At 25.4% G+C, this 22,013-nt stretch overlaps 3 protein-coding genes and 1 long non-coding RNA gene across 12 annotated transcripts in view; 2 read left to right on the top strand and 2 right to left on the bottom strand.

The window, feature by feature from the left end:
• LOC127277558 (cyclin-dependent kinase-like 4) overlaps nt 1-969 on the bottom strand; it is a 20,090-nt gene extending 19,121 nt beyond the window's left edge. The window contains exon 1 of one of the 2 annotated variants that reach the window (XM_051298778.1): nt 675-969. In XM_051298778.1, coding sequence (XP_051154735.1) covers nt 675-680 — 6 coding nt within the window. In that variant the 5' untranslated portion in view covers nt 681-969. The remainder of the gene's footprint in view (nt 1-674) is intronic. The other variant, XM_051298777.1, reaches the window with a different exon arrangement.
• On the top strand, nt 503-13,378 carry LOC127277559 (RNA-binding protein lark). Of its 3 annotated transcripts, none has more exons than XM_051298781.1 (6): nt 503-642; nt 3,171-3,332; nt 7,825-8,370; nt 8,493-8,767; nt 9,759-9,806; nt 11,627-12,821. In XM_051298781.1, the coding sequence occupies exons 2-6, from the start codon at nt 3,189-3,191 to the stop codon at nt 11,673-11,675; spliced, it is 1,062 nt and encodes a 353-aa protein (XP_051154738.1). In that variant the 5' UTR covers nt 503-642; nt 3,171-3,188; the 3' UTR covers nt 11,676-12,821. The 3 variants fall into 3 exon arrangements, with proteins under 3 accessions (XP_051154738.1, XP_051154736.1, XP_051154737.1); XM_051298779.1 differs by having other exon boundaries at nt 9,756-9,806; XM_051298780.1 differs by lacking the exon at nt 503-642 and adding an exon at nt 2,429-2,450 and having other exon boundaries at nt 9,756-9,806; nt 11,627-13,378.
• On the bottom strand, nt 12,257-17,205 carry LOC127277564 (uncharacterized). 3 transcript variants are annotated; one of them, XR_007842379.1, is made up of 3 exons: nt 16,628-17,205; nt 15,191-15,387; nt 12,257-15,090 (listed from the first exon to the last, which is right to left on the bottom strand). It is a non-coding gene; the product is annotated as an uncharacterized LOC127277564 (long non-coding RNA). The 3 variants fall into 3 exon arrangements; XR_007842380.1 differs by lacking the exon at nt 16,628-17,205 and adding an exon at nt 16,376-16,496; XR_007842378.1 differs by lacking the exon at nt 16,628-17,205 and adding an exon at nt 16,067-16,354.
• On the top strand, nt 16,471-22,013 carry LOC127277561 (uncharacterized). 4 transcript variants are annotated; one of them, XR_007842376.1, is made up of 8 exons: nt 16,471-16,619; nt 17,443-17,650; nt 19,887-20,162; nt 20,321-20,729; nt 20,825-20,970; nt 21,239-21,317; nt 21,639-21,684; nt 21,840-22,013. XR_007842376.1 is itself a non-coding variant. In XM_051298783.1 (6 exons), the coding sequence occupies exons 1-5, from the start codon at nt 16,603-16,605 to the stop codon at nt 20,959-20,961; spliced, it is 1,047 nt and encodes a 348-aa protein (XP_051154740.1). In that variant the 5' UTR covers nt 16,471-16,602; the 3' UTR covers nt 20,962-20,970; nt 21,239-21,413. The 4 variants fall into 4 exon arrangements, 2 of the variants coding, with proteins under 2 accessions (XP_051154740.1, XP_051154739.1); XR_007842377.1 differs by lacking the exon at nt 21,239-21,317; XM_051298783.1 differs by lacking the exons at nt 21,639-21,684; nt 21,840-22,013 and having other exon boundaries at nt 21,239-21,413.

Here is a 22,013-nt window from a genome sequence, read left to right as displayed (position 1 = left end):
ATAATAAACAGAGAAGTTAATTTCTGCTTTTAAAAATATCTGGAAAAATTAATTCCTAGTTTTCAAATTTTCCCACGCAACCACGTGACGTCTAGTAACATCCGCAATAAAATTGCTCCATCAAAAAAAAAAAACGAATTAAGCACGTCAAATTATTATTATCTTCCTAATAAAATCACTTTTCCAACATTTAATTAATAAAATAATAATAAAATATTTTCATTACGAATTAATTAAAAAATTAATTTAATTAATTAGTCAGAAACAAACCGGATGCATTTGATTATTATCCCCAGGAATACCAACACGAAAAATTGTAATTTATTTGTTGTTTTTCAAAATTATCCAAATAAATTATATATACATTTAATTAATTATTTAAAATAAAAATAAAAAACAATTATTGTTTATTATTATTAATTTTTTTTATCTAATTATTTTATTATCTAATTTAATTTGAAATATTATTTATGGGGGAATATTTTTTTTTTCTTACGATATTGGCAGCAGTGTGAATGAGACGCTGTTCCCGGCGGCTCTCTCATTCTCAACGTCGCCATTTTTTCTCCTCGTGCAGCGTGTCAAAGTGTCGTCGCATCTCTCGTGTCGTGCGTGATTTAATTTTACAAAAATACTGACTTGGTGAGTTTTTATTTTTAATAAAAATCAATTACCTTCATTTATTTCATTGTTGTGCATGTAAATTTTTAATTTTTTTTCCATCTAACATTGTGTAATTACGTAAATATTGTGAAAAAAATCAATTTTGTCTCCTTGTGTGTTAGTGCCTGATAAAATACACGCCACTTATTTCCTCTCAATTTTTTTTCGTTTTTTAATTTTAATTTCTCGTTTTTAAAAATATTTTTTTTTCGAGCTTTTTGTTTGAAACAAATTGCTTATAAGAAAAATTCAATGGAATAAGCAAAATTTCATAATTTTTCGTCTTTCTCCCCTCCCTATCACTCTCTATTTCTCTCTCTCTCTCTCTCTCTTGTGACAATATTTTCCCTTATGTATTATTCGCCGCTTGTTTCGGATCGATAAAACGACATACGGGAAATGATTTCGAGGAACATTACATTTCATTCGTCGATGTATTTATATAATTGAAAATTTAATTTCAGAAAAAAATATTTGTGAAAATTATTGATTTATTTATTTTTTTGCGATAAAAATCGAGTTTTTGTCAAAATTTTTTCTTTCTGTCACGTTGGCAAAAAAAAAAAAAAAAAAAAAGAATAGATGGGGCGCGTATTTCAGGGGCGGAGACATTTTTTTCGCCCAAGGCAACAATTTATTTTTTTTTTCTTTTTAATTTCTTTTCTCTCAATTACAATTTGGAAATTTATTTCCATTTAGGTTATGTTTCCTTACGGATTTTTCTTTATAAATTTTTCTATTTACCATTTTATTTCTAATTTTCTTTTTCCCAGAAAAAAAATAGATAAATTTTTATTACATTTACGGAAAAAAGATAATAATCTTTATCTGGAACAGCGATATGTTTCTCTAGAATAGCAAAAACTTTCCCTGTTTTAATGAAATATATCGCTGTTACAGGTAAATTTTTTTTGAAATTTTATTTTTTTGAATTTAAATAAAAAAAATTTCAAAAAATAAAATCTTTACCTGGAACAGCGATATGTTTCTCTAGAATAGCGAAAACTTTCCCTTTCCCTGCTTAAAAAGAAATTTATATTTCTAAAACTAATAAAAAAAAAAATTTACAAAATTTACCTGGAACAGCGATATGTTTCTCTAGAATAGCGAAAACTTTCCCTGTTTCAGTGAAATATATCGCTGTTCCAGGTAAATTTTGTAAATTTTTTTTGAAATTTTTTTTTTGTATTTAAATAATAAATTTTCCAAAAAAAATTTTAATTAAAATAATTCAAATTTGAAAAAAGGGGTAATTTGTAAATTCTAAAAGGGTTCCAAAATTTTTTTTTAAATCTTCGTTACTGGGAGGTTAAAAAGCGCCGTCGCGTCATATCCCTCCCCTCCCCCCCTTTCATTTTTAGAGCGGATGAACTTGATTAAATTTGTATGTTCGATATGTGAATATATTTATTTCGTCATTACAAAATTATTATTTTTTTTTATTTCATTTTTAAAAAATAGAAAAAAATATTAATTATCGTGAGATTGAGAGAAGGTGAAAAATAAAGAATTGTGTAAAGAATTTATATATACATATATATATATATATACATAAAAAAATGTGTGTTAGTAATATTCGTCCTTGAACGCGAAACCGCCATTACGACATCCTTAAATATATATATATATATATATATATATATATATATATATATAATCAGCAGCGCGCGCGCCTCGTGTTTCATTCGTTTTGTCCCTTGCCATTGTTAATTTCGCCGGGTCTCCAATATTCACAGCCAACTTACATATATTGCAAAAAAAAAAAAAAGCACTACACTTTTATCACGGTAAATTTTTTTTTTTCCTTTGTATTTTGAAGAAAAAAGAAAAATTTTTTCATTGTTTTAATTAAATTTTAGAGTAAAAAAATTATTTTCATATATAAATTTTGATTTTAACTGAAAAAATATTATTCAATAAAATTATTTTAATTAAATTAAATTTTAAATATGAAATAAATTTTTTCAAATTTATTTACTTTTCATAGTTTACTCATTTTTATTTCAAAGGTTTTTTTTTTTTTTTTTTATTTTCTTAACGATTGTAATTTTTTTTTTTTTTTTTATTCACTCAAACGTTCGTAGTTTATAAATTGATATTGATTTCATTAGCTATCGATTACGTTTTATGTTTATAATGCATTTTTCTTTTTTACTTTCATATATGTATAGCCTAGAAACGTATAAAATTACTCTGCAAAAAAATTATCGTTTTTCTTTTTTATTGCCGCATATAATCTAACTTTTCACCTTGAAAGTTTCTTTTTTTGCGCATTAACTTCTTTTTTTTTTTTTTTTTTTAATTTTACTTTTTCTACTTTAAATTCAATTCCGATTCAAAATTCTCGTCATTAGTTTGAAAAAAATTGTCGATATAAAAATATTTGTAACTAAAAAAACTTCACGTTAAAAACTTTTGTTTTGATCGTCTATCTTTAATTAAAAAAAAAAATTAAAAAGCTAAAATTGAAATTAGTTTAGAAAATTAGAATATAAATTTTTTTTTAGGTTCTAGAGCGAGCCAAAATGCCGGGTTTTAGCAGTGTGGGTACATTCAAAATTTTCATTGGCAATTTAGCCGATAAAACAACCAACGCCGATATTAAACCTCTTTTTGAAAAATACGGCAAAGTCGTCGAATGTGACGTGGTGAAAAATTATGGATTTGTGGTAAGTTTCGTAAAGTAGAAAAAAATATTGTTTTTTTTTTCATTTTCTTTTTTAATAGTGTAAAAAATTAATAAGGGTCAGTTGGGGTAAATAAAAACAAGGGGTAAATCGAAACAGTAGTTATTTCAGTTAAAAAAATTTTTTTTAAATAAATACGCCTTCAAACTTTGAACCTTAAATCACACGCAACAAGATTTGAGGCCGTATTTATTTAAAAATATTTTTTTATTTAACTGAAATAACTACTGTTTCGATTTACTCCTTGTTTCTATTTACCCCAACTGACTCTAATATAATCCAAATTTTTTTTATTTTTATTATGTTATTACTCTCTTAATTTGAATCAGTGAAATTTCACTGGTGAAATAGCTAGAAGTCGGTTACTGAATCATTTAGTGAAATTTTCACTGAAAATCAGTCATATATCACTGATTTCCAGTGAAAATTTCACTAAATGAATCAGTCAATCTGTATTATCGGTAGTGGGTAAAACAGATTGACTGATTTATTTAGGAACCGACTTCTAGCTATTTCACCAGTGAAATTTAACTGATTCAAATTAAGAGAGTAAGTAAAAAAAAAGGTTTTAAAATGAAAAGGCCTGGAACTGTGTTTATTATTACTAAATTTGATTAAAATAATAGTAGGGAATATGTTATGAGTGAATATAATAACGTGGATAGTTAAAGGAATAGAAATGAGATGGAAGAGAGTTGTATTATGAAAATTATAGTGGGCGTTAATGGAGACGAAGTCAGAAATGGGTTATAAAGGAACTGGAAACGGAAGTTCTGGCACTGGCTAATTTGTAGGTTAAGTTAACTTAACCTACGACTACAAATCCGCCAATGCCAGGGCAATTAGTCTAAGATATGTAATTATGTTAAGAATTGTGATGTATGTATTGGAAGTCTCGAATTCTTCTAGCAGAAAGAGTAAAAATAAAGATAATAAGCAGACAATTTGATTTTAAGTCCTATTTTCTAGGTACATAAGTAAATATTAAAATAAGGGTTACAGTATCAAAAACAGGCCTTTTTTGAAGTACTAAAAACAAAACGAAGGCATAAAAAGCTATATTATAGGATTTAAAAGAAGGTGAATTATTTAAATTTAAGAAACCCAAAACTGATAAGTCATGTGACAATTGCTGGAAACCTGTATTTAACCCTAATTCCCAAGGGGATAATTTCAAAAAAAAATTAAAACTACAAACTTTAAAACTTACACTTTAATATTTCACAAATAATCCTTTGCATTTTACTAGTAAATAATTGATAAATACTAGAAAGTTAACAAAGTAAAGAAAAAAGGGAGATATATAGAGATTCATGGAATTTAACTGGAAGTTAACAGAGATAAATTTGGAACTTAACTTACTGGAAAAGAAGGTGGTATATGGGTTAAGTAAAGGAGAAATACTCACCAAAATTCCGGATGATGCTAGCACGTGGCTGATTTAAAAGATTAAGCTTCTTTTAAGCCCTATAAAAGCTTTTTATCCCTTCCTTTTTTTTTACAGTACTTCAATAATTGCCAAAAATGCCATTTTTTCACACTTTAACCCCCATTAAACTACTTTTTTTTCGTATTTTCTTGTTCATTGAAATAAACACATCCATTTGTTACCCAGTGTAGAAATGAATCAAGTTATGGCCTTTTCATTTTATAAACTATATAAAGTTCATTTACATCTATATAAAAAAAATGTTTCCTTATTCTCAATAACATAAACTTTAATCCTTTCAGTCCCATAATTAGGACACTTGATAAATATCTACAAGAGGTATACAGTACCTATAGTCCAGTCAAATTAGTCGAAAAACAAAGTATATCATGTTTTACCTCAACACCTCAATTTATTTTGCTTAAATCCTTTATTTTGGGGTAAAATTAAAGTACCTAAATTTTGTACTTTGAACTTTGGAATCTAAATTTTTTTTTAAAAACTAGGTGCAAAAAAATCAATTTTTTTTCAAATTGCCGCCTTCTAGGACATTTTAGTTTAAAAAAGAAAGTGTATAAAATTCTGAGTAATTTGATAAAAAGGAATCTCGAAAAAAATGTTTTTTTTTTGCGGAAGCTAAATCTGGGTCAATTTTTGAGCTACAGGGTTCATTTTTTTACCAAATTACTCAGAATTTTATACACCTTCTTTTTTATGTTATTTTTATGCTAAAATGGCATGGAAGGAGGCAATTTGAAAAAAAACTGATTTTTTGCACCTATTTCTTTAGAAAATTTTAGGTTCGGATAGGAATTTGAAGAACCCAATTTAGGTTCTTAAAAAGGGGGGTCGATACATCGACTACTGGGACTGAAAGGATTAAATATAACTTATCTATGACGCTCGGCGACAAAAGGTGCGCCTAAGCTCCGAAAAAATTTTAGATTAAACTAATCTAAATTAAGGAGGGTGGCGGGTTAACATAACCCTCAAAAACTTGTCAAAATTAAAAAATTGTTTTTAACGCAAACAAAAATATTAATTTTAAAAACAATTTTAGAAGATCTAGATTTAATCGTTTCGAAATTTGTTGGGAATTTTATAAGCTTTCAAATGAATATTATAACTTTTGCCATTAAAATAATATATATCGTCGGTTGGATGCAGAAACGTGCCACTTTAGAGCAGTCTTGAAAAATGAGTCATTTCATAAAACATTTGAGAAACCTGCCATTCCAGCTGAGATTTGGAAAACATGACAATTCAGAATTGATATTCGCTTTTTTTTCTTTAGGTTGACACTACTGAAAGGTTATAAACTTGTACGAAAATGACTTTTCATGTTGTATTTTACATGTTTGTTATTATTGTTTGAAGAAAGAGTATTTTAATGAATTTATTAAATAAATTTGTTAATTATTCATTATTTGATTAACAATTTCTAAAATCACAAAAATATACAAAGAAATTTATCTCAAGAATAATTAATTTATTAAATGCGATTAAAACTAATAAAAAATATATCTTAGTATTAATTATTATTTTACATTTATTATTCATAATAAGTGTATATTATTCAAATTAACTTTTAAAGGTTTAGTGGCATGGCATATTTATTAAACAAATTTAAAAGTATAACCAACAATCTCAATAAAATTAAAAAATGTCCTAAAAAGTGTTTACAAAATATTAAAGAATCTAATTAAATAATCCGTAATTCAAAATGTTAAAAAAAAATATTATATTTTCAAAAAAAAAGTAATAACTAATAAAATTAATAAAGAATAATTATAATAGAAAAAAAGTTAATTATAATACAATTAAAATAAATAAAACAAAGAAAACTAAATAAAATAATTATTAAAAATAGTAATGAAAAAATCTTTTGTAAAAATTTATAACCATTCAATACTGCCAACCTAAAGAAGAAAAACGATATAGTGATTAGGCTTAAAAACTACCAGAAAACGCTGTTTTTTGCTGTTTTTATTAATTATACAATTGATATTACTTCTTTTTTTTACATCTTAACTGCATTAATGTTGCTTAAGGTACACATACGTTAATTTCCAACAGAAATTTTAACTGTGGGGCGCTTTTGAATTTAGCTATAACAAATAACCTACAAAAAAATTACGAAAAATTGAGTTTTCTTTTTATTCCTTCCATAAAAGATTTTCATTTTTCTGCTGAAATTATTCAGTTTTGATACAAAGCTGAAGTACGCAACGTTTATATAAACGATTTTTAAAAAAATAATTTTTTAAAATGAAAAATTCTATAATTTTTTGCCTAAAAAATATTTTTTTATAATTTCTTGATTAATGAAAACTACAAGAAATATTTTTTAGGCAAAAAATTATAGAATTTTTCATTTTAAAAAATTATTTCTTTAAAAATCGTTTATATAAACGTTACGTACTTCAGCTTCGTGTTTAATTTACTTTTATTTTATTTCTTGACTTTTTATTGTTTTCTTTTCTGGTGTGCTGTTGATTCCGCCTGACACTGATTGTAGTTTTATTTTAAAATTAATAACGCAGGATGTCCGCAGGAATGGACGAAGTCGCTTTTGCGACAGAGTTGGAGCGCCACCCTCGAAGGCAAAAGTCTTCACGACAGTACCGAGGATGGATAAAAGGGCTCCCAAGAAGGGTTGACGGGTTTTTAGTGGGTCGGGACTGGTAGCAGTTCGCCAGCTTATTTTGTTTAGTGTTCTCTTTTTTTTTACCAACCCCACATAACCTTGGCATGCGGAAGCCAAGGTATCTGTATACAGATTTCCCAATAGTCCCTAAGCAAAAAAAAAAAAAAGCACCGTGCTAGATCTTCTAAAATTGTTTTTAAAATTAATATTTTTGTTTTCGTTAAAAACAATTTTTTTAATTTTAACAGGTTTTTGAGGTTATGTTGACCCGCCGCACACTCTTTAATTTAAATTAGTTTAATCTAAAAATTTTTTCGGAGCTTAGGCGCAACTTTTGTCGCGGAGCGTCACATAATTATTTGAAATATTTCTAAATAAATATATATATAAATAAACAGCACATGGAAAATGAAGAAAGCGGAAGAAATGCAATTCAACATGTTAATAGCTATATGATGCATGGACAGCCAATAAAATGTGAAGCGGCAAAAAGTCGTAAAGGTCCAAATACACCGACAACAAAAATATTTGTTGGCAATTTAACTGATAATACAAAAGCGCCACAGGTGCGTGAATTATTTGCAAAATTTGGTACAGTAGTTGAATGCGATATTGTACGTAATTATGGATTTGTACATCTTGAAGCGACTGGTGATGTTAATGATGCAATTAAAGAATTAAATGGACATATTGTCGATGGACAACCAATGAAAGTACAAATATCAACAAGTCGCGTACGTCAAAGGCCTGGTATGGGTGATCCTGAACAATGTTATCGTTGTGGACGCGGTGGACATTGGTCTAAAGAATGTCCAAAGGGTGGAATGGGAGGTGGACCCGATAGAAATGGATTCCGCGATCGTATGTTTGGACGTGATCCCTATCCACCACCACCACCCCCGCCATTCCTCAGGGAGCGGCTTATGGGTGGAGGACGCTTTGGTGTAAGTTTTTAAAATTTACTAAATTTTGAAACGAGGCGCAATTTGAATTAGTCAAAAAGTTATTGAAATTTTAGAGGGCTTTTTTTGGGAGTAGCGTAATAAAATAAAATTGAATTCTGCAGGATTACGACAGTTACTATGATAGACGTGGATTTGATGATACCAGAGATTTATATGAGAGGCGATTCCCAAGTATGACGGGTATGTCTGGCCGCGATATGGGAAGTTCGATGCGCGATTCTTATTTGCCACCAGTTGCACCAAGACGAGATCCAATTCCACCTATGCCACCACTAGGTATGGGATCAATGCGCGACAGTGGCTTTTCACGCAGCAATGATTATGGAATGTTTAGCAGACGATCACCACCTCCAAGTGGCAATAATGGCCGATTCAGGTGATTATTTTTGTTCATTTTTCTTTTTTTTTTACAATTCCGATCTTTTAACTTCTCTCTGTGGACAAAGTCAAAAAATTTTCCATTTATCGATTCGATTCAATATTAATCGATCGATTAAAGTCGATATTTGTTGATTAATCGATTTCATAGTTTTCGATTAATATCGAATTTTATCGATTAATCGAGAGATATCGACTTTGATCGATCGATTAATATCGAATTCAATAGATTAGTTTAGAGTTGTAGACTTTGATTAATCGATTAATATCGAATCCAATCGATTAGTTTAGAGATATCGACTTTAAATCAGTCGATTAATATCGAATTAAGCCGATAAATCGATAATTATCGACTTTTATCGATCGATTAATATCGTATTTAATCGTTTCCTCGATAAATATCGAATGCTATAGATTAATATCGAATACAATCGATTAGTTTAGAGATATCGACTTGGATCAATCGATTAAATTCAATGGTAATCATTTGATCAAAGTCGATATTTCTAAACTAATCGTTTGTATTCTATATTAATCTATATAATTCGATATTTATCGATGAAACCATTAAATACGATATCAATCGATCGATGAAAGTCAATAATTATCAATCAATCGATAAAATACGATATTAATCGATCGATAAAAGTCGATAATTATCGATTAATCGATCAATGTCGATTTTTATCGATCAATCGACTTGATTCGATATTAATCGAACTAAATCGATAATTATCAATTTTTATCGAATTTAATCGATATTAATCAAATGAAATCGATAATTATCAATATTAATCGAATGAAATCGATAATTATCAATATTAATCGAATTAAATCGATAATTATCGATAAGTCGAAATTCCTTTATTATTTTGTAAGAAAAATTCTGTGGAAAATTTTTAACAAGTGTCCAAAGAGAATTAAAAAAAATTGCTAATAAATAATTAAATTAATAATGAATTATTATTATGATTTTTATGTTCCAGTAGAGGCATGTATGAGGACTTTAGTCGAGATTCGTTTGAGGATACCCGTAGGTAAGTAAAAGTGTCATTGACTTTCAAAAAAAAATTTAATATTTTTTCTTTGTTTTAGTAATGTTTTTTTTTTTTAAATTATTTAATTGTGTTTTGTTTCTTTTAAAATAACAAGTTAATTAGTATTTTAATTTTCTCTTCTTTTCGCTCAATTTTATTGTCCTGTGAGAAGGAAAAAAAATTTTTTAAAAACATAATAATAATTAGTAATTAGAATATTAACTGTCTGTGATATTTCTGTGATATTTTTTGTGATAATTGAAAAAAAATGAAAAATAACGTTTTTTACCTTATATTAAGGAATAAAATAAAATTTTTATTATATATTACAACTAAATATAAAATTTTGGAGAAATTCAATTTCAAATTCTGACTTTTCATTATATTTGTCATTTTTTTGAATTTTTTTTTCTTTTATTTAAAATTTTAAAAATTATCTAATACTTTAATTTTTGTATTAACAATAATTACTATTTTTGTATTTTTAATTTTTTTCACTACTGTTTTTTATTTATTTATTTTTTTTTTTGTTTTTAATGTAGTTTTTAAATTCAGTTTTAATTTTCAATATTTTATCGTTTTTATCACTATTTTACTATTTTTTCACGTTTTTTATTTTAAAATTACGGTTATGTTACTTTAAACCTCTTTTATGTTTGTTTTTCAATATTTTTTTTTGCGCGTAATTTAAAAAATATTTCTATATAAGCTATTTCTAAACTTTTTATTTAGAAAATAATTTGAAATTTGTAATATTAATGAAAAGTCAAAATTTAGTTTTTTTTTTTTTTTTTGAAAGAGAAAGATGCTTAAAGAAGAGAAGAAAGTTTTTTTGATAAATTTTTTAAAGTCTTTTCCATTTGAGGTGTAGGCAACATCCCCTTCGAAAAAAATTTCTATTTTAATTTTTTTTTCATTTTTATTTTACACAAATTGTTGTTTATAAAATTTGAATTTTTTTTTTTTTAAAAAAGCGCCAAATTTTCTCGATTTCGTACCAAAATTGCAAATGACCGAAACATAACCTATAAAAACAAATGAAAAATTTTGTTACGATTTTCAAAAAATTCAACCAATCAAATTAAAATTTTGAAAAGTCATGAAAAAAATCTAGTTTTTAGGTTATGTTTCGGCCATTTGCAATTTTAGTTCGAAATCGAGAAAATTTGACGCTTTAGAAAAAAAAAAAAAAAAATTCGATTATATAAACAACAATTTGTGTAAAATAAAAATTGGAACAAATTGTCGACATTTTTTTAAAAGAGAATTTCTGTTAAATTTAACATTCGTTAATGATTTTTACAATTATTTTTTGAAATATTTTAAGTTGAGCCCTATTTTTATGATAAATTTAATCTTCCGAGAACTTAAACGCAGTAGATATATTCTGCGTCTGCGCAGAATGTTGATAGCTCCTGCGCAAACGCAGAATACATCTACTGCCTTTAATTTCTCGGAACATTAAATTTATCCACACGGTAAAAACGGGCTCATAAATAAAAATTTAATCCAAGGTCTGGAATCAAAAAACCATTAAAATGAAATTATTAATAACAAAATATGGAAATTTTTTTTTCGGGATATTCTCAATGCCTCGTCCCTAAGACAAAATGGAAAAGCAAAATATATTTTTAATATCGTATAATAAGAACTAACTCAAACGGCGTGCATCAGCAAAAAAAAAAAAAAAAAAAAAAAAAATTAAAAGCAGAAAAAAAATAATAATTGACTGCTGCCGTCTTGTCGTTTTGTTCCTCTTTTTATCATCAATCATCTTCGTCGGTGTAACTGACGTCAACAAAAACAATTTTGATTACCAGACCGGGAATACGAGGGCCATCGCCGTCGCGCCGGTTCGCACCATACTAAAACGTCGTCGCGTCCGGATATCGGATCGGTGTGTCGGTCTGTTCGTCGGTCATGTTGATTGTCGTCTTGTTGTCAAGTCTTGTCTATCCGCATGTGTGAGCAGGAAGCCTCGGGACCCGAGAAACTCTTGGCCGTCCGTCGATCTGCACGCACGCGCAAAGATCTGCCGCCGCCCGCTCGATGTGACAAAAAAAAGAAATGAAAAAAAAAATTACTGTTCACAGTATTTTTTTTTTCCAAAAAACCATTCACAAAGAAACTAAAAAGGTTTGCAAAAAAAAAAAAAAAAAACACACATTTTCTTCATTGACTCAATAGAAGACACACAAAAACACTATTCACCAATTCCCTCCTTTTGCTTATTATTATTATTATTATGATTATTATTATTATTATTATTATTATTATTAATATTATTATTATTATTATTCCCTCTTGTATACACTGGGACCCGGTTTTTTTCAAAAAAAAGAAACAATTTTTTTTTGAAAAAAATACTTAGAATCAACCTTTAAATATGTCTTCGTTTTATAATTGCGTTGCACTGAGAACAAAGAAGAAAACTTATTTAATTGGTTTCATTATTTGTGTAAAAAAAAAAAAAAGTCGAATTCCAAATGTTCTTGGGAAAATATGAAATTTGTGCATGTGAACAGGGCTTAAAGTACGAAATTTTTACATGTGAACAGAGCTTAAAGTACGAAATTTTTACATGTGAACAGGGCTTAAAGTACGAAATTTTATTGTTTCAATTTAAAAAAAAAGAAATCGGCTTTTTTTAACCGAAAAATTTTGCAGAGAAAGAAAAATGCAACTTAAGCTCCGTTCACAAGTTTATATTAAAATTTTCCCAAGAACCAAAAAAAATCCGAATACAAACCGTTTTAAAAAGAGTGAGAATATTTTTTCTCAGTGCCCTACGAAATGTATATTTATCTATATAAACAAAATATATAAATAAATATATATAACTATAATTAAATCAAGACATTCTCTTCAGAAAGCAAAAAAAAAAAAATAGTCAACGAGAGCGCATTAACATTTTACCAATATAGAACATTTTTGTGAAGAATTTGTCTTCGATACGAAAACAAATTAATAGCGGAATTTTTTGAATCAAAAAAAAAAAGCTGAATGTAAATTTTTACCAAAAGATTCCGCTTTTAATTCCGTATATCTCGTTTTTTTTTTACCAAGCGCTCAAATCACAAGGAAATCTGTTTTTTCCAAAAGAGAAATTTTTTTGTAAATTTTTATAGTTTTTTTTTGTTTTTTAAATTTTGTAAAGAGAAATTTTCATTACGTGTAATTATTTTCTTGGGATTGAAAAAAAAAAAAGAAAAGAGAATCGAAGATCTCCATTGTGATTGGAGCGCTCTTTGACTAATAATTAATTCCTTCTCTTTCACTTTTTCTCTTCTCTCTCTCGTATTAGCAATTTAGATAAATCAATTACGCTCTTTATGACTGCTGAGAAGCGTATTAGACATTATAGCAAAAAAAAAAAATAAATAATAATAAACGACATTTTATGGAGGAAACAAAAGAAAAAAAGGTAAAAAAGAAACTAGGATTAATGAATGAGTTTTCAGTAAGTAATTTTTTCGACCTAGTTTGTAATCTTTTTACACATTGATGTGTATTGAATTTTTTTTTTTTTTTAAACTAAGATTCGTGTTTTTCGATATAATTATAATAATAGCGTAATGATGATGCTGAAAATGTAACACACACATTGTAATATTTGTGGTATTCACAAAAAAAAAAAAAAAAAAAAAAAAAAAATGAAAAAAAAAATAGTATTTTTTTTGTTAATGCAACTTCGACGTTCCATTGTACAGTCCCTAATCCTTAATTCTTTCTCTTTGTCTTATCTTTATTATTATAATGCTGTCTTGATTTTTTTTAGTGGCAAAAAAAAGTCTCGGCCGCGCCTCTTCGCTGGCTTCCTGCGTCGCTCGTGGTCCGCGCTCGATCGCGATTCGCGAAAGCGCGTCCTTCTGCTTTTTTGACCTTTTTTTGTCTCCACCCCCTTCCCCTTTTTTTGTCCTCTTGTTCAATCCAATTTTTTTTGCTCCTAATCCTTTTTTTCTGCTGAGTTCCAAATTCAAAATACATTGGTCGAGTCAACTTTGCAGAAAGCGGCGCAGAAAGCAGCAAATCTTCCAATTAAATTTTTTTTTTTAGACTTGAGTTATAATTGCTTTCGTGCAAAGATCGCTCAATCATTGTCAAAAATGTAATTTTTTACGTCCTTGATACTATTTGCTATATATATATATATCGTACACTTTATTCCAGTGTCTTTAATGTGTTGTCTTATATCGATAAATAAAGGAGCTTTTAAACTTGAAAATGTAATTTCCTTCAATTCCTCTCAATTTAGATTAAGTTTACGATTAAGAAAAGAAATAAATTTCTTCAGTTGAGTTAAAGAGATTTCAAAAAGAATTTGCGTAAAAGATTCATTTTTCTCGATTTTATCGATGTGACAAGTTGCGAGGTGATGGACGATCGCCATTTTGTCTCACCTTAAAAATTGTTTATACGATAAAAACAAGAAAAGTGGATTTTTTTACGAAATTCTTTTTCTAATCTTCTATTCTCGATGGCAAGAATCATTAAAACTGATTTTTTTAGGTTATGTTTTTTTTTTATTTATAGAAATTTTTTCTCTGAAATGGTTCAGTTGAGAAAGGAGAATTTTCAAGAAGAATTAGCAAAAAAGATAAATTTTTGCCAATTTTATCCGTGTTACAAATCGTGAGATGATAGTAGCCATTTTGTTTTCTCACCTCGAGTTTTGTTTCACCTATAAAATCGACAGAAATTGATATTTTTTTCCAATTCTTTTTTTATCTTCTCTTCTCAATGGCAAGACCATTTACCATTGAAAGGGGAGAAAAAAAATTAAATTTCGACAATTTTTGTAAAGAACGACAATTGTATATATTTTTTTTTACACTTGTAAATTTAATGGACGAGCGACACAAATTTTTCTTTGATATCGATCAATTTTCACCTTATGACGAAATGGAGCGAGACCACGTTCTGTTATTTCTGTACAATTATTGACATATAATTTTTTTAATTTTGTTAAAAATTTTAATGTTAAAATTCCATTATCAGTTAATTGTTTACAATGTCGTACATCGAGTGTTTCTAGCGCTGGACAATTTTTAACAAGATTTGTCATTATTTCATCTGTTATTTTACAATGTTTCAATTTAATTGAAATAAAATTTTTACATATTGAGTCTAAAAAAAATTTCAATTCCAACTCACAGCATCCATTTATATTTAAATATTTTAATTGTTTATTTTTTTTTAGAATATATACGATGTGTGAATCACGCAGCCAACGACAATTGGAGAAATTTATCGACTTTAAATTGTGACAATTTTCTAATACAATCTACAATTGAAAACAGAAAAAACAATTTTTAAATATGTTTTTTTTTATAATTTCAGGGTAATAATTGAATGGTGAAAGAAAAATTTTTTTTTTTTCTTACTGAAAAAGTTGAAGGATGCAAGGTGGAAAAATCGAAATACTTCAATATTTCTAGGTAAGAATTGACGAGTTGTTGAAATTTTTTTGAAACCTCATGAAGATTCATTAAATCCTTAAAATTTAGAAGATTGAAAATTTCCTTGAAAATCACATCATCCCATGGCAAATCTTCGAGATTCATTATTTTGTATCCTTTTTCTAAAAGAAAATTTATGCATGAATTTTAAATTGGAATTTTTTTTTTAAAAAATTTATATTTTATTTAATTTTTAAATTAAATTTGAATATATTTGTATTATATTCGATATCTAAATTATTTGAAAAGATTAGATTGAAAGAATTTGTCATAACCAGTGGAAGTCAAAGATGTGTTAAAAAAAAACAAAATTCTACACTGAGAGAATTCTGTGGTGATTATTATACGAAACATAACCTAGATTAATCATATGGAAGAGTCGTAGCAACTTTTGCTTGAATTCAAATAAAATTTGCGAGATGAGAAGAATAAAATCTGAAAGATGCGATTTTGTCAATTTTTTTTGAATGAGATAAAATTATTAATTCTTTAACGTCCAAGTAGAATATATTTGTAATGGGTTTCTTAACAAAAACGATAACATTCGGACAAATGGATTTTAATAAAAAAAAAAAAAAAAAAAAATTAGTAAAAAAACATTAATAAATTTAGAGGTTAAAATGGCGGACCGTTTTTTTTTTTTTTTGATAAACGATTTCCGTTGGATCAAATCTAACAGAAATTTATCCACACCAATCGAAATAAACTTTAATGGCGGGAATTTTTAAATTAACTTTTTCGTTGTGTAATCAAAAACTTATTTATTTTTTAAAAAAAAAATTTTAATTCTCAAAAAATTACGTTTATTTATTTAGATTTTTTTGTCCAAAAAAGATATTTAAATTATAAAAATATTAAAAATTCCGCTTTTCGGAGGAATTTTTTTCAATTGTTACGGCACTGTAATACAATTTTTTTTTTGGAGGTTATATTCGATAAAATAATTATTATCCTTTTTTTTCAAGAAAAAAATTTTCAAATGTAGAACAATTATTATAATTTTCAAGTATAAATATTCACGAAAATTTCAAAAAAAAAAAAAAAAAATGTACAAAATTATAGAAAACACTTGTTTTAGAATAAAAATTCACTAAATTTTGTTTTGCTCACAAAGTTTTCTTTATCTACATTAATCAGCTAGGCCAGTGACGCTATTGGCTGAAAATTTCCTCGTTTGCGCATGTATCTTTATAATAATCTGTGCCTCTTCATTTTCTTCATGTTTGTTATAAATTTGTATCTTAACAGTAGTCATCTTATTATTAATTTCCTGATATATCTTTCGAGTTTTTCTTTATTTTTCTCAATTTATAAAAATCGTTTTAAAATTGTCGATAATGGGTGAAAATTTAAGGTACTTACAATTTCAATTTATTTATTTTTTTTTTAAACCCACTTGTTGATTTTTATATTTATTTAAAAAGAAAATATTTTCTCAATGTATTTTGATTATAAATTCAAAAATTTTCCATTCACTTGTCCTTCAATTATTTTCTATAAATATAAATCTATTTCCTCAAAAAAAAAAAAAAGTGTGTATAGATTTTTAGGTTATGTTGACTCATTTATTTTCTATCCATTATCATTTGTTTTTATATTAATTTCCGGCTTATTTTTTTTATAGAATGTTCTTTTAATAATTTTAAAAAATTTATGCGTCTTGAAAAAAATTTTTAATTTAAGAGTAAAAATTTAATTTTTCGGTTTTTATAAAAAAAAGACTTAAGTAAATATGTACCACGTGTGGTGATAAGAATTTAAGATAAAATTTTAAAGAAAAACAAAGTAATTAAAAAAATTATGCAACTATAAAGTTCTTTGAAATATTGTATTTTAAAAATAATAATTTTGAATTAAAAATGAAATTTTTTTTTGTGTAATAAAATCGAAATTTTAATATTTTATTATATAATATTTTAAAATATAGTCTCATCGCTAGACTAAATTGTTTCTACGGTATTAAAAGACCCTTCTCATTATACATATTCTGTCTCATGACAAAATAAATATTTAAAAATATATATATTTAGAATTCAAAAAAAATTTTTTTTTTAATTTTTTTTTTTTTTAATTCTGAACTGGATGAAATTTTTTGTACTTTTTAATAAATTTTTAAATACTTTTTACATTATTATTTTTTTTTTATTTTAATAAATTATTAAACAATTTTTTTTTAGAGAAAATCTCATTTTGGGAATAGGAAATCCACTACTCGATATATCAGCAACAGTTGATGAGGATTTTTTAAAAAAATACAAATTAAAAGCAAACGATGCAATATTGGCTGATGATTTTCATAAGCCACTTTACGATGAATTGGTTGAACAATATAAAGCAGATTTTATAGCCGGTGGTGCCGTACAAAATACAATGCGAGTTGCGCAGGTAATTTTTTTTTTTTTTTTTAATGCAAACATTTTTTCTCTTTGATATTTTTGCAATTAAAATTGAATTGAAAAAGTTACAGAGCTTCAAATATATCAAAAAAGCATAAAAAAAAATTCGAAATTTTGGTTAAAAATCAAATTATATTGAAAGAAAATAAATTTAATTGCCTCTATTTTTTTTTATTATTAAAATACTTGAAACATTTTTTTTATTTTTCCATATTTTCAAATTAGTTTTATGAAATTTTATTTAAAAAAAAAAGGATAATTTCTTCAAAGTACATTGGTCTAATTTCATCAGAAAGCTATTTACAGAAGATAAATCTTGCCGGGTCATAAATAGATAAAGAAAGTCTGAGAATATTACTTTTCCGATAATAAAAATAGTTTATTATCAATATTTAAAAAGAAAATTTTTTTTGTTTATTTAAAAAAGAATTCTAATTAGACGAATTTTAATTTATCAAAATTCTCATTCAGAAAATTTTCAAGTATTTTCGTAATTTCAGAATTTAGAAAAAAAAAATGCATGGCATTTTTAATTTGACCGAAATTACAAATTGTCCGAAATATATAAACTAAAAAAAAAAAAAATTGGCGCGATTTTCAAATATTTTTTTGTAATTAATATTTATTATTAACATTTTTATACTATTATTATTACAGGCCTCGGATTATACGACTTTTTCGACTATTTTCGACTTTATTCCAAAAATACGACTTTTTTCGACTTATTTTAATAAAATGCGACTATTCCGACTTTTTTTTTTTTACATTTTTTAAACAAATTTTTAACTAAAATTCTTCACTAAATTAATTATTTTCAAATAATTTTAATGAAATTCATCACAAATTCAATTATTTCAAATTATTTTTCAATTAAAATTTTTATGAAATTTAACAATTGTTTATACTTTTTAAAAAATATCAAATAAAATTATCAAAAAATTTTAATTCAAAATCATAAATCAATTCAAAATCAAATAAAATTCAATTATTTTCAAAATTTTCAATTCAAAATCTTTTAAAATTCAATTATTTCCTAAATTTTCAATTTAAAATCTTTTAAAATTCAATTATTTTCTAAATTTTTAATTTAATATCAAATAAAATTCAATTATTACCCAAAATTTCAATTCAAAATCAATTAAAATTCAATAATTATCCAAAATTTAAATTAAAAATTAATTATTATCAAAATTTTTAATTAAAAATCAACTTAAATTAAATTATTATCCAAAATTTCAATTTAAAATCAAAGGAAATTCTATTATTTTCAAAATTTTCAATTCAAAATCAAATAAAATTTAATTATTTTCAAAATTTTCAATTCAAAATCAACTAAAATTCAATTATTTTCCAAATTTTCAATTTCAAATCAAAGAAAATTGAATTTTTTTTCAAATTTTCAATTCAAAATCAACTAAAATTCAATTTTTCTCAAAAATTTTAATGCAAAATTAATTATTATCAAAATTTTCAATCAAAAATCAACTAAAATTGAATTATTATTCAAAATTTCAATTATAATTCAATTATTTTCAAAAATTTGAATTTAAAAACTTCTAAAATTTAATTATTTCTAAAATTTTTTAAAATTTATCAATTTCAATTATAACTCTAAGGAAATTCAATTTTTTTAAACTATTTTTATAATATTCTTTGAAAATTCAACTATCTGAAACCATTATTTCAATTAAAAATGGTTTTTAAATTATTGTATTTTTCCCCCTCAATTTCTAATAAATTTGTTAATGAAATCATCAAAAAAATTGTTAATTAAAAATCACTTGAACTTCAATTAATTTTAAAAATCTCAATTATAAATCTTTGAAAATTCAATTACATTTAAAAAAATGTTATCTGAAATTATTTGATAAATTATTTTTAGTTTTATAAAATTTAATTATTGTTTGAAAATTAACAAAATCTTTTAAAATTCAATTATTTCTAAAAATTTCAACTTTAAACCCTTCCAAAAAGTATTATTATTTAAAAAAAAATTTTATTTAAAAATCTGTAAAATATTTTTGTTTAAATAAAAAAAAAATCGACTTTTTCGACTTTTTTTGGAATATGACTAAAACGACTTTTTTTGTGCCTTCAAGTCGATCCAAGGTCTGTTATTATTTTTTTTTTATTTATTTTTTATTTAATTATTATTATTATTATTATTATTATTATTATTATTATTATTATAGATATAAAAAATAAAAAATAAATTTTTTTTGCAGTGGTTTTTAGAAAAACCGCGCGTTTGCATTTACATGGGCTGTGTTGGTAAGGATAAATATTCAAAAATTTTACAAGAACGCGCACAAGAAGATGGCTTAAATGTTCGCTATCAATATACGGATAAGGAACAAACAGGAACATGTGCCGTTTTAATAACAGGCAAAGAGCGTTCATTGTGCGCTAATTTAGCGGCAGCAAATTTATTTTCACCAACTCATATTGCCGAGCCGGAAAATAAAATACTCATTGAGAAAGCACAATTTTACTATGTTTCTGTAAGTAAAATTTTTCTCATTTCTCAATAGTTCTCTACTTTATTCATTAATTAAAAATTATTATTTTTTTTTTTTTTAATACAGAAAATATTTTTGTTAATTTTAATATTTCTGAAGTAATTAAAAAAAAAATTAAAAATTATTTTTTTCATTTTTAGGGATTTTTCTTGACAGTAAGTCCCGAATCAATTCAATCAGTTGCAAAACATGCGTGCGATGAAAATAAAATATTTACAATGAATTTAAGTGCACCATTTTTGTGTAAACTTTTTAAAAAACCAATGCGCGATGCATTGCCATATGTTGATATTTTATTTGGCAATGAATCAGAATGTGAGGCATTTTCAGAGGCAAATAATTTAAATACAAGTGATTTAATTGAAATTGGATTGAAAATATCACAAATGGAGAAAAAAAATACAAAAAGAAAACGTATTGTTATTATAACACAGGGAGCGGGTGCTGTTATTTTAATAAAAGACAATAAAATTACTGAATTTAATGTGCCAAAAATATCTGAAGAAAAAGTTGTCGATACAAATGGCGCTGGCGATGCATTCGTTGGTGGTAATAATTTTCTTTACATTCACAAAATTTAAAATTACGTTTTTTAATTTTAAAAAAAAAAAATATTATTAATTAAAAAAAAAATTTTTTTTTAGGTTTCTTGGCGCAATACGTTCAGAATGAAAATTTGGAAACATGTATAAAATGTGGCATATGGGCAGCTTCGGAAATTATACAACGTTCCGGTTGTACTTATGAGGGGAGACCAAATTTTTCCGTTAATACAAAATAATTGCAAAATGTAATTTCCAAAAAATGTGGAAATTTAGAAATTATTTTAAGATATTTTTTTTATCTATTCGTAGAAAAAAAAAAAAAAACGTCTTCTAACGCTTCAATGACGAAAAAGAAAATCACAAGAAGTGAAAAGAAAATAAAGTTACCATTATTAAAAATACTAGAATGAAGGAAAAGAAATCTTTTTTTTCGAATTTAAAATCTAAAAATGAATTTTTTTAAAATTATTTAATTTCTAAAAAATTTATTTGGAAAAAAAATTTAATTTTCAGAATTATATGGAGCGGCGCAAAATTTAGAAGAGAGAAATAATAATTGATCCAGTGACACGGCAGTTGCATTCTGACTTGAGTATATTTATTTATTTTTTTTTTTCATTCTTCTGAAAATCAATAAACTCCAGTGGCAAAAGCGCATATTGATAGCGCGTCACGACTTTATAAAACAGGAGCGGCGTTTTAATTAGCGTTACCCTTTAAAATTTTTTGCTTTTTTATTGAAATTCTATTTGGTGCAATACGACCTCAAAATTTAATTTTTTTTTGCAGAAACTTAAAAGATTTAAAAATCATTCGTTTTCATTCCAAATTAACTTGATTTTTCTCCTTTTTTCTAGATTAATTTTGCTGTTATTTATTTTCTAAAAAAATTGGATGTTTTTGTATTTTTTAGGTTCTTTGCTTCGAGGTGTTCTGAACAATTTCACGAGCGAAAAAAGGTAAAATATGCAACAAGAATTTCAATTAATATTATTTTTATGTTTATTAACTTGAATAATAAATAAATTTAAAAAGATATTACATAAATAAATAATAGTATAATAATAATAATAATAATAAATATAGTAAAATTTGATTTAATGGCTTTTTATAGGACAAGTAAAAGATATTAAGAAACATCTTTAACGTTTCGGAATCGGTACCGATTCCCTCAGCAGAATTTATTTCATCTAAAAGAGTAATGTTACAATTAGAACTAATAATAATAATAGTAAAGCAAAAATCATAAATTTATATTAATATTATAAAATATAGATATTGGACTTAA

Source organism: Leptopilina boulardi, unplaced genomic scaffold, assembly GCF_019393585.1.
Source record: "Leptopilina boulardi isolate dan_hultmark-lab unplaced genomic scaffold, ZJU_Lbou_2.1 LbouV2_169, whole genome shotgun sequence".
Taxonomy (NCBI): Eukaryota; Metazoa; Arthropoda; class Insecta; order Hymenoptera; family Figitidae; genus Leptopilina; species Leptopilina boulardi.
Note: the sequence above shows the minus strand (reverse complement) of the source record. Positions and strands in the feature narration are given on the sequence as shown.

What these genes read in the sequence shown, in the direction of transcription:
- LOC127277559 (XM_051298780.1), top strand. Translation starts at nt 3,189, where the DNA reads ATGCCGGGTTTTAGCAGTGTGGGTACATTCAAAATTTTCATTGGCAAT. An exon ending in TGAAAAATTATGGATTTGTG is followed by an intron (nt 3,333 to 7,824) that starts GTAAGTTTCGTA and finishes ATAAATAAACAG; the next exon opens with CACATGGAAAATGAAGAAAG. An exon ending in TGGGTGGAGGACGCTTTGGT is followed by an intron (nt 8,371 to 8,492) that starts GTAAGTTTTTAA and finishes TGAATTCTGCAG; the next exon opens with GATTACGACAGTTACTATGA.
- LOC127277561 (XM_051298783.1), top strand. An exon ending in ATACAATGCGAGTTGCGCAG is followed by an intron (nt 17,651 to 19,886) that starts GTAATTTTTTTT and finishes TTTTTTTTGCAG; the next exon opens with TGGTTTTTAGAAAAACCGCG. An exon ending in CACAATTTTACTATGTTTCT is followed by an intron (nt 20,163 to 20,320) that starts GTAAGTAAAATT and finishes TTTCATTTTTAG; the next exon opens with GGATTTTTCTTGACAGTAAG.